Raw genomic sequence first — 11,184 nt, 5'->3', positions numbered from 1 at the left:
TGTATTGCTGTAAATTCAGGGAGCAACAAAGTTGAAGCTCATTCCTTTTTTATTAATATATTTATTTATTTAACCAAAAAGAGGTAAGTAAGGTTATACACACAGTATATTGCTGCAGAATAACAATATTATTGGTCACTATTGGCTCTTTAGGAAGCACATGGTTGGACATTAAAACAATAATGAAAATGTGGGTTTAATATTTGCATAACATTTCAGGAATAGTCAAGTAAAAGCTCTTACAAAATACATCAGGTTAATTAAAGTCACTCATAAATACTACATACACCAAAAACATAATTAATACACTGACAGTAGACATTTATATTAGAGCGGTGGGATTATCCTGTTGTGCAAAACAGACCAAAAATATTTTTATGACTACACAGCTGGCAAAATGAATAACGAGAAAATGTCAAATCTTGCCAAATGCCACATTCATAGAACGTTAAAGTACCCAACCCATAACATGCAAGTGTAACAGTGGATTATTTTGTTTGGTTTTTCAACCAAATAAAAAGATCCCATCTAGAATTCAACCCAATACATTCTCATGTACCCTGTTTCAGTCAATCATTACTCTAAAACGAGTGTGTCAAAGTGCAACAACCCAGAATTAAACATGGTCCATTTACTCCAGAGCAGTTTCTTCCCTGCGTTTCCCGGTCTCATTGCTTTCTGCTCTCGCTGCTGTTCTCTGCTCTTCTCTTCCCTGGAACTCGTCTCCACTGAGTTCTGTTCCCAGTTCCCCCCTCGCCTGGGAGACACACAGACAAACAGGGTTCCAACCACATCCTGGTTCCTGACAGGGATGAGAGAACGTGCGGTAGAACCGACCCGCTCTCTCCGTCTTACCTGCGGAGCCTCCTGGGGTGTGATCGCACACGTCCTCACTCTCAGAGCCTCTCTGCACGAAGAAACACTTGTTTAAGTCGTGTTTTGGAGCACAAAAATACATCCATGTGTTTTACTGCCGTATGAGTGAGCGCTGTACGTAAACTTGCTCAAGAGAAACGTTTGTTTATACGTCACAATACAGAAGATGTTTAAAACATCGAGTAGCATTAAAGATCCAATCACCTTTGACTTTGACCAACACTTGAGCTCATAGCGCATCATTCCATACAGACAGAGCAGGGTGATGAGGGCCTGGAGGGAGAGAGAGATAGGGAGAGAGAGATAGGGAGAGAGGGAGAGAGAGAGGGAGGGAGAGAGATAGGGAGAGAGGGAGAGAGAGATAGGGAGAGAGGGAGAGAGAGATAGGGAGAGAGGGAGAGAGAGAGGGAGGGAGAGAGATAGGGAGAGAGGGAGAGAGAGATAGGGAGAGAGGGAGAGAGGAAGAGAGAGATAGGGAGAGAGGAAGAGAGAGATAGGGAGAGAGGGAGAGAGAGAGGGAGAAAGGGAGAGAGAGATAGGGAGAGAGAGAGAGAGAGAGAGAGATAGGGAGAGAGAGACAAGAAAAGAGTAATCCAGAGAGAGACAGGGAGAGAGAGAAAGACAGAGAGAGAGAGAGGGAGAGAGGGAGAGAGAGACAAGAAGAGAGTAATCCAGAGAGAGACAGGGAGAGAGAGAGGGAGAGAGAGGAAGAGAGAGAGAGATAGGGAGAGAGGGATAGGGAGAGAGGGAGAGAGAGACAAGAAGAGAGTAATCCAGAGAGAGACAGGGAGAGAGAGAGGGAGAGAGGAAGAGAGAGAGAGAGGGAGAGAGAGACAAGAAGAGAGTAATCCAGAGAGAGACAGGGAGAGAGAGAGGAAGAGAGGGAGAGAGGGAGAGAGGGAGAGAGAGACAAGAAGAGAGTAATCCAGAGAGAGACAGGGAGAGAGAGAGGGAGAGAGGAAGAGAGGGAGAGAGGGAGAGAGAGACAAGAAGAGAGTAATCCAGAGAGAGACAGGGAGAGAGAGAGGAAGAGAGAGAGAGAGGGAGAGAGGGAGAGAGAGATAGGGAGAGAGAGACAAGAAGAGAGTAATCCAGAGAGAGACAGGGAGAGAGAGAGGGAGAGAGGAAGAGAGAGAGAGAGGGAGAGAGGGAGAGAGGGAGAGAGGGAGAGAGAGACATGAAGAGAGTAATCCAGAGAGAGACAGGGAGAGAGAGAGGGAGAGAGGAAGAGAGAGAGAGAGGGAGAGAGGGATAGACAGGGAGAGAGACATGAAGAGAGCAATCCAGAGAGAGACAGAGAGAGAGAGAGAGGGAGAGAAAGACAGAGGGAGAGAGAGGGAGAGAGAGATATAGGGAGAGAGGGAGAGAGAGATAGGGAGAGAGGGAGAGAGGAAGAGAGAGATAGGGAGAGAGGGAGAGAGAGAGGGAGGGAGAGAGATAGGGAGAGAGGGAGAGAGAGATAGGGAGAGAGGGAGAGAGGAAGAGAGAGATAGGGAGAGAGGAAGAGAGAGATAGGGAGAGAGGGAGAGAGAGAGGGAGAAAGGGAGAGAGAGATAGGGAGAGAGAGAGAGAGATAGGGAGAGAGAGACAAGAAAAGAGTAATCCAGAGAGAGACAGGGAGAGAGAGAAAGACAGAGAGAGAGAGAGGGAGAGAGGGAGAGAGAGACAAGAAGAGAGTAATCCAGAGAGAGACAGGGAGAGAGAGAGGGAGAGAGAGGAAGAGAGAGAGAGATAGGGAGAGAGGGATAGGGAGAGAGGGAGAGAGAGACAAGAAGAGAGTAATCCAGAGAGAGACAGGGAGAGAGAGAGGGAGAGAGGAAGAGAGAGAGAGAGGGAGAGAGAGATAGGGAGAGAGAGACAAGAAGAGAGTAATCCAGAGAGAGACAGGGAGAGAGAGAGGAAGAGAGGGAGAGAGGGAGAGAGGGAGAGAGGGAGAGAGAGATAGGGAGAGAGAGACAAGAAGAGAGTAATCCAGAGAGAGACAGGGAGAGAGAGAGGGAGAGAGGAAGAGAGAGAGAGAGGGAGAGAGGGAGAGAGAGACAAGAAGAGAGTAATCCAGAGAGAGACAGGGAGAGAGAGAGGAAGAGAGAGAGAGAGGGAGAGAGGGAGAGAGAGATAGGGAGAGAGAGACAAGAAGAGAGTAATCCAGAGAGAGACAGGGAGAGAGAGAGGGAGAGAGGAAGAGAGAGAGAGGGAGAGAGGGAGAGAGGGAGAGAGGGAGAGAGAGACATGAAGAGAGTAATCCAGAGAGAGACAGGGAGAGAGAGAGGGAGAGAGGAAGAGAGAGAGAGAGGGAGAGAGGGATAGACAGGGAGAGAGACATGAAGAGAGCAATCCAGAGAGAGACAGAGAGAGAGAGAGAGGGAGAGAAAGACAGAGGGAGAGAGAGGGAGAGAGAGGGAGAGAGAGAGATAGGGAGAGAGGGAGAGAGAGATAGGGAGAGAGGGAGAGAGGAAGAGAGAGATAGGGAGAGAGAGAGAGGGAGAGAAAGACAGAGGGAGAGAGAGGGAGAGAGAGAGAGAGGGAGAGAGAGGGAGAGAGAGGATTGTTTGACACCAAAATGAGAGCTGTGGCCACCCCCCCCGGATCACGGTCACGCGCCACCGCATGCCACGGTAATTACATTTAGAGACAAGAGCTCAACTCACACAAGTCTTGTCACACTACACAACCCTATGACAGAATCCTGTTCTGGAGAGCTTCAACAAAGGCCTAGCCTGGCATCGCCCAATTCTTGCCGAAAAATAAATATAATATTTCCTGGCAAAAGGACCAAAACACACATATGTGCCCACAGAAACGTGTGCATATCTTACCACACACAGCAGCCACAGGGCAACAGAGCGCACTTGTGTTTTGGAAAACAGATCCTGTCCAAATTTTACACAGGCAACAGCTTCCAGGAACGCTATGGCTCTGAGGAAAAAACATCCGTGATTAGTTATGTTTTGTCAAACAATAATCCTGGTTTTTAATTAAGATACATGAGAAATGCCTCCTAGATGCACAATCTACAGTATGTACAGTATAGCCCTATTTATATATATAAAAAAATATTGATCATCATTTTTTGTTTTCAACAATAGCCCCCTCTTTTGGCAATTGGGCTACATTGCAAGACACACAATGTATTTAGCGCCCAGATTAACCACACACACCAGTTGTACTCCCGCGCACACACACACACACGCACACACTAATTCCAGTCAGCAGACAGACCAAGTTTACTAATTTGCTGGGCTTATGTCACTAAGAAATCTGCCTTGGAGGAGAACAGTCTCATTGTTCTTCAGTTAGTGGTGAGATATAAAGTTTGTCTGGTTCCCATGGAAACCATAAAGGCCTGAATCAGGTTTCCCTTACAGTTAGTACCAGTGGGTACTTCTACAATGAGTCATCGAAAACTCGATTTTTCAGGACAAAAAAAGATCTATCCAAAGGCAGTCCCAGTTTTGATGATGTTCCGGCCACATTGAGAAGCAATTCACTAATGAGACATTAAGGCCACATACAGACACAGCATCAAACACCCACTCACCAACTCACCCAAACACCCAGCACTGTGTTCCCACCCGCTTGCACTGGGTGTCAGTCAGATACATGTAGTACTGCCTGGGAGAAAAAAACACTGTTCAGCACTCTGGAAGGGAAACCGGCAACTCGCTGTTTGAGGTTGTGGTTGGGAAAGGTGGAGAGGTTGTGTTGGGGAGAGATTGTGTTTGGTACCTGACTATGGAAAGGTTGTGTTTGGTACTACTTTGTTACTGTATATTTTTCTGGTATCAGTACTTTACTATTTATTTTTCTGACAACTTTTACTTTCATATCTGTACTTTCTAATCCTTACATTTTCAAGACAGGCTTGTTATTTTAGTTTTAATCTGTATTTGGTGGCAGGATCTCTATCTCTCTGGTCCTCTCCTTTGACTGTGTGTGTGAAAAAGAGCACACACTTCTTTACTTTAACTTGAGTGAAAATGTGTAGTCAGTACTTCAGTCTTTTTAAATATGAGTATCTGTACTTCTACTTGAGTGAAGGATGTGTGTACTTTTGCCATCTCTGTTGACTGTGGGGAGGTTTGGTACCTGACTGTAGACTGTGATGGTACCTGACTGTAGACTGTGATGGTACCTGACTGTAGACTGTGATGGTACCTGACTGTAGACTGTGATGGTACCTGACTGGGGACTGTGATGGTACCTGACTGGGGACTGTGATGGTACCTGACTGTAGACTGTGATGGTACCTGACTGTAGACTGTGATGGTACCTGACTGTAGACTGTGATGGTACCTGACTGTAGACTGTGATGGTACCTGACGGTGGGAGCTGTAATGGCTCCCACCAGGAGGATCCTGCACCAGCTCAGAAAGTGAGCCACCTGGAAAACGAAGATGTGCTTCAGGAAGAAGGTGTTCAGCTCTGTCAGCTGGGCAGCAGAGGGTTACATAAAAAGAGATACATCTGGTGACATCTTCAATCTCATTTCTGTCATGCTTGGTAATCCCATGTAAAAGCCTTTATATCAACATCTAAAATACATTCCAGCAACCTCAATCAGCTTTACAACTGAAATAGTTAAAACTATTATCCCAGGTGTTCATTCCAGTCCAATCCCTTCACTCCTACACATTTGTACACATGCAGTAAAGGCCATCTCCAGCAGGAAGCAGCTTAAGTGCTTCCAGGTCAGAGGTCGTACCTGCCAGAGGATCATGAACAGGTAGATGCCGGCCACCCTCTGGAAGGAGGACTTGGGGTCAAACCAGCGTACGTATGTCCAGCTGGCAGGGGTGAACTGCAGCACCGCCCGCTTCAACTTCCCACTGGTTGTATGAATGTCCCTGCACACACACACACACACACACACACACACATCGGCGCGCACACACGCTTAGTCGCAGGGTCGGGAGAGTGGCAGGGAGACCCATCATAACAAACAAGCAGCTCCAGTCCTCTGGACTACATAAATCAACATGTGATGGTGTTCAGCACTACAGACTTGATGCTGGCCCAGCGGTAGGTTCTCATCTCCAGGAAGCGACAGGCAGTCATGCCCAGCCAGATACCTCCTCCGTTACACAGCAGGATATCCAAGATCAACTGGTCCCACCAGCACTCCGCGAAGTTAGGCAGCAGGTGCATGAAGAAGAGCTGCGGGAGGAGAGGAGAGGAGGGGGAGAGAGGGAGGGAAAGACAGGAATATAAGCTATTTAAGACAATGTCTTGAACTTTGTCTTAAAACATTGAACATATTTTATAGAGAACTTAAATATATATTTTTTTAATCCTAATGGAATAGTGTCTGTGGACAGGTGTGATTTGGGGTACCTCTGTAAGCTCCCAGGTGATGCTGATGGTCCAGCAGAGCCCGTAACTGCGGATCAGAAGAGCCTTCATGGCCCAGCCCGCAAAATGACCAAACGCAAAGATGTCAAAGTGGCTGACGATCCTCTCCCAGGTGATCACGTGGCAGTTCACCGCATATTCCTGTACGTGAGTGACAAAGAGGTGGTGAGTTTATGTGTTGCATTGTGGGAGATGCAGTTCCAGCCGGACGTTATGAAAACACACTGTACTAGCCACAGCATTAGTTGAAAGATTATTGTAAGACTGTAGTTGAATAATCAAGATGTTAGTGTTGCACTATAGTATTAATTAATTTCTATTGATAGGAAGGGTCAGGAGAGATTCTGCCACAGGACTAAACAGATGAGACCAGGGTGCAAAATGTACTTTTTTGTCCACCGGCCAAATGGCTAGTGAATGTTCAAATTTGACGAGCCACTCAATAGATTACCGTAGTTGTTTGGACTGGTGAGTGTAGAAAATCTTCTAGCCTCTTGCACATTTTACTAGCATTTGGCTGATGGCTGCTGCTAATTTTGTGCCCTGGATGAGACGGATATGTGAGGAGGACCACTCACCATGATATCTGCCTCTCTTTTGGCGTAGCGCAGGCTGGGGTCCAGCCAATACATGAACACCTTCACCTGGTCCCAGTTCAGGAAGATGAGGAACACCAGGAAGAGGAAGTACAGGACACTCAGACCTGGTGAAGAGAGGAGGACCAATCAGGATCCAGGCCAAAGATTACGCTTTTGGTCGAAGAAAAATGTTGACCTTTATTTCTTATTGTACTGACCAAACACCATGCGCCATATTGCAGGATGTGGTCGAGTAAACGGACCTGAAAATGTGGAACAATTTGTCTTTAATGTACAAAATAAACCATCCTTGTGGTGGCTGTCCATATTTACTACCTGCCTAAACAACATGAGGCTAATCTACAGTTTTTGAGGGACCTTAGAGGCCCTGATCCTACTGATAAGTCATGCTGTTCAGGATTCTGTCACTGGTGTATGAATAAGAAGTTCACATTCCAAAATCATGATGTAAGAATAACCCGTTCAACAGCACACAACATTGTGGAATGTTGTTAAGACATTCGTTCAGCATGATGCATGCTTAGAAAGCATAGTGTTGCGACGTCACGCGGACTTTGGGAAACTGTACCATTGGGAAAGGCCAGAATACTGATGACCAAGAAGAAAGCGACAACCAGGACAAGTCCCACCCGTAGATTACTGTCGGCATCCGCGTCGTCCCTGGCAACACCAAACAAAGTTAGTTAAGTTCAACAGCATCCTATGGATTGTTATAGGCTGGTCTTCAGAATGGTTATGGACGGTTAGCTCTAGTGTTGAGGGCGGGTTGTTAGTGATTTAAACGATCTCTGACAATGTTTTTCGGGGTGAGGTCGTACCTGGTGAACGCGAAGTACATTAAACTGACCACTGTGAAAGTCAAAAGTGTTATGGTGTGAGGCTTGTAGAATAAGTCCATAGTGATGTCTTCCACCTGTTGCTCGTTTATCATCCGAAAGTGTAGTCTATTATTGATGTCATCCTTACTTAATGTCTTAACTGCATGCACCATTGCTATGGTAAATAAGCTTGTAGGACAGTTGTCGTCAAGAAAATGTTTCTGAGGTTTAAGTGGTCTGACTTTGGAGGTAGGCGTTAAGAAACAAACCTGAACACGACCCAACCAACACAGGGATTGTGTAGGGTACATCCACTTGGTTTGTACTGTCGTACTTTGAAAAATTGAAGGTATAGGATATAGAATTATGCCGTCTTGAGCTTTTCATACACTAAATGAAGATGGATATTCCAAACCTTTTCATCCCAGCGCGTATTTTAATTTAGGAAACATTGCTATTGGTATCATAAACGTCTGTGATTGGTATACTCCAGAATGCGTCACTTCCGTAAAGCTTCCGTGACTTAACAGGTGCGAACACATGAGGAAGTTGACATTGCCAGTCTGTTGTCAGTTTTCCGAATCCTCAAGGTAAGCACACATTTTTTTATGACCAAATGTATTTTGCAATGATTCGGTTCATGTCTTTAACTTACGTATTGTTTTCCTGTTCGCTAATCAAATAAGATAATCAACGTTAGCCGTACAGGAACCATCGTTTCCTAGGGATAAAGGCACGTCTGTTATGGTCCACCCACCCGCCAGACACATATCCGTCTAAACTAAATTCCCGAAATATCAATGCATCCAAGAACGTATAATGTCTACATTAATGTAATTATTTACAATAATCGTCATTTGTCTCATCACAGACAACTCCATGGCTTCGGCATGTATGCAGCTGTGCTCCTGTCTGTTCCGTTTAAAGACAACAAGAATCGCCCTGCAATACTCTTCACGAGCTCAGAAATGCCCTGTAGCTTCCTCCGGTGTTCCGGTGATGTCGTCTATCCTCCACAGCGCCCACACCTCATTTCTGACACGACCGAGTTCAAGACTGAGATTACATCGTCGCAGCTATTCCACTACCAACGCCCACACAAGTCTAAAAAAGGACATTGAAGCACAACCAGAGTTATCTGCTGGGGAAGTTGTCCCATACAAGAACCCCCTGTCCCAACAGTTAAGAGATGGAATGACCTTGACTGAAGTACAGCAGATATCTTTGGGTGAGTGAACACTGACACTCGCCCATCAGGCTACACCGCTCTAGGGTTTATTCCCTCTTACAAGCTCCTCCCTCCCTGTGACCTCATCAGACCTGGACGCCGCCCCGCGCCTCTCTCCTCTCGATGAGATCAGCGACGAGGAGGCCCTGCGTTTGGATGTCCCTTCTGCCTTGCCCCCCGCCTCCTTCTCTCTCAGAGACTACGTGGACGAATCAGAGACGCTCAGCAAGCTGGTCCAGCTCGGTATGTCCCTCCACTCCTCACTAAACTAGATCAGTTCACCTCAAGGTGTGCGTAAGGGCAGGGGCAGATCAAGACATTTTCACCTGGGGTGGCAGGAGGTGGTTGTAAGGTGGCACTCCATGCCACCATAAATTACAATAACATTGTAGTTTAAATAATGCCAATAAAAATAATTAATATTGAATGAAATGTACTGTATTGCTAAAAAGTACGTATTTTAGCATTTGGAGATTGGGATGTGCAGCCTTTTTTGTTGGTTTCTGTTGACCCCTGACAGGTGTGACTCTCTGGAAGCTGGAGCAGCGGCCCAACGTGGGCTCCATGCTGCTGAAGCTGGACTTCCACACAGACGTGGCACCCCGGCTGGTGTTCCTGAAGGAGATCGGGGTGGAGGATTCCCGTCTGGGACACATCGTGTCCCACAACCCCTTCATCCTCACTGAGAGCTTGGAGAACCTGCGGGCCAGGTAGGAGCGGGGGCGAATATCGTCCAGGGCGCGGCTTCTTGGGGGGTGAATCGGAGTACTAGTTCACAGACAACTCTCATTCTACACCTTAGACACTTGAGAAATTATGCTTAAATGATTGGACTTAAAAAATATAAAACTCAATATCTCACATTGACATACTGTGCTTGACTCCCCAACACAACCTCCTAAAATGTTTAGCATAAGTCAGATTTCTAATAACAGTGTATGGGTTTAACTGACCTATCTGTTGTTGTGGCATGCACTCCGTTGTCATGTTGTCTGCAAAACCACTAATGTGGTATTTCTCTCACATGGTGAAGGGTGGCCTATCTCCGCTCCAAGAAGTTCAGCGCTGAGGGGGTGGCATCCATGGTGTCCAGAGCTCCGTATCTTCTTAACTTTAGTGTTCAGAGGCTGGACAACAGACTAGGCTTCTACCAGCAGCAGCTAGGCCTCAGCACTCAGAAGGTCAGCCCTGAAACACGACATCACAGTCTCACGTAGTCCCCAGTCTATAACCCAGAGATAGACTGTAGTGACAGGAACAGGGTGAAATCCTTCTAGAACAACGTTGTTTTTGTGTTTCAGACTCGGGACCTTGTCAGGCGTCTTCCCAGACTTCTGTGTGGCAGTTTGGAGCCCGTCAAAGAGAATCTTAAAGTACGAAATATAATCACATAACACAGATTGGTAGATACACAGATTGTTGTTTGTTTTATGTTATTCATATGCATCCCTCTGATGTAGGTGTTCCAACTGGAGCTTGGCTTTAGGGAAAATGAAATCCAGCACATCATCATGACGATTCCTAAAGTTCTCACGGCCAACAAGAAGAAACTGACCCAGATATTTGATTACGTCCACAACACCATGAATGTTCCTCAGTCTCTTATCGTCAAGTTCCCACAGGTAGACCACACTGACCATTTCAAGATAGTTTAATGTTTTCAAATCATTCTTCATCTTGTCAGAAAGACAAACCTGTACCGGTTTTATAACATTTCGATGGCCACCTCTGCAGGTCCTGAACTCCAAGTACCTTCGTATCCAGGAGAGACACTTGTTCCTGCAGTACCTGAGGAAGGCCCAGTATGATCCAGCTCTGCCAAACTACATTTCCCTTGATCGTCTGGTCTCTCTTCCTGACCAAGACTTCAGTACAGAGTTGGCATCAGCCACTCTGGAGGACTTTGAGCTGTTTCTGAAGACACTGTAGGATGGAAAGACATGTTGGGAGTTCAATGGGAGGATCAGTGCTTCCCACGATACTGTCCATAAACTGAACCTGTGGCAACTATATGCTGGATACTAGTATTACGTAGAAGTATCCAGAATATAGTATAGTGTGTTATAGTAGCAGCTAAAATAGTATTGGCTCTGTGGTAACAATCTCAAACGTACATGTTTTGGACACCTGTGATATGAACTGCAAAAATAAAAGATATTTAGTAAGATTAACGTTTGATTACAATTTAAAAAGTTAAACTCTTCTCCTTCAAAGGGAATTTATTTGTGTTTTTGTTGACTTCTGATTCTGTCATCTTAACCAACTCAGTCTCTGCATTTCTCATTACATTTTGTTTTCTTCAGAAGGCATTGCT

The 11,184-nt window shown here is 45.9% G+C and overlaps 2 protein-coding genes across 5 annotated transcripts; one reads left to right on the top strand and one right to left on the bottom strand.

The window, feature by feature from the left end:
* Nucleotides 1-31: 31 nt before the first annotated feature.
* LOC146295821 (phosphatidylserine synthase 1-like) lies at nucleotides 32-8,081 on the bottom strand. 3 transcript variants are annotated; one of them, XM_084696978.1, is made up of 13 exons: nucleotides 7,643-8,081; nucleotides 7,393-7,484; nucleotides 7,022-7,066; nucleotides 6,804-6,928; nucleotides 6,208-6,366; nucleotides 5,879-6,030; nucleotides 5,579-5,720; nucleotides 5,193-5,305; nucleotides 4,423-4,488; nucleotides 3,693-3,792; nucleotides 1,081-1,149; nucleotides 856-907; nucleotides 32-757 (listed from the first exon to the last, which is right to left on the bottom strand). In XM_084696978.1, the coding sequence occupies exons 1-13, from the start codon at nucleotides 7,951-7,953 to the stop codon at nucleotides 669-671; spliced, it is 1,515 nt and encodes a 504-aa protein (XP_084553104.1). In that variant the 5' UTR covers nucleotides 7,954-8,081; the 3' UTR covers nucleotides 32-668. The 3 variants fall into 3 exon arrangements, with proteins under 3 accessions (XP_084553104.1, XP_084553105.1, XP_084553106.1); XM_084696979.1 differs by having other exon boundaries at nucleotides 856-909; nucleotides 1,089-1,149; XM_084696980.1 differs by having other exon boundaries at nucleotides 5,193-5,257.
* Nucleotides 8,082-8,149: 68 nt separating this feature from the next.
* mterf3 (mitochondrial transcription termination factor 3) lies at nucleotides 8,150-11,041 on the top strand. 2 transcript variants are annotated; one of them, XM_084696983.1, is made up of 9 exons: nucleotides 8,171-8,232; nucleotides 8,329-8,375; nucleotides 8,514-8,870; nucleotides 8,961-9,113; nucleotides 9,391-9,580; nucleotides 9,904-10,051; nucleotides 10,172-10,243; nucleotides 10,331-10,492; nucleotides 10,605-11,041. In XM_084696983.1, exons 3-9 carry the CDS (start codon nucleotides 8,522-8,524, stop codon nucleotides 10,797-10,799), a joined length of 1,269 nt encoding a protein of 422 aa, XP_084553109.1. In that variant the 5' UTR covers nucleotides 8,171-8,232; nucleotides 8,329-8,375; nucleotides 8,514-8,521; the 3' UTR covers nucleotides 10,800-11,041. The 2 variants fall into 2 exon arrangements, with proteins under 2 accessions (XP_084553108.1, XP_084553109.1); XM_084696982.1 differs by lacking the exon at nucleotides 8,329-8,375 and having other exon boundaries at nucleotides 8,150-8,232.
* The last annotated feature ends 143 nt before the right edge of the window (nucleotides 11,042-11,184 follow it).

The sequence above is a fragment of the Hypomesus nipponensis genome, chromosome 4 (assembly GCF_054491055.1).
Source record: "Hypomesus nipponensis isolate SF chromosome 4, ASM5449105v1, whole genome shotgun sequence".
Classification (NCBI taxonomy): Eukaryota; Metazoa; Chordata; class Actinopteri; order Osmeriformes; family Osmeridae; genus Hypomesus; species Hypomesus nipponensis.
The sequence above is the reverse complement of the archived record's forward strand: the minus strand, read 5'-3'. Positions and strand labels throughout refer to the sequence as shown.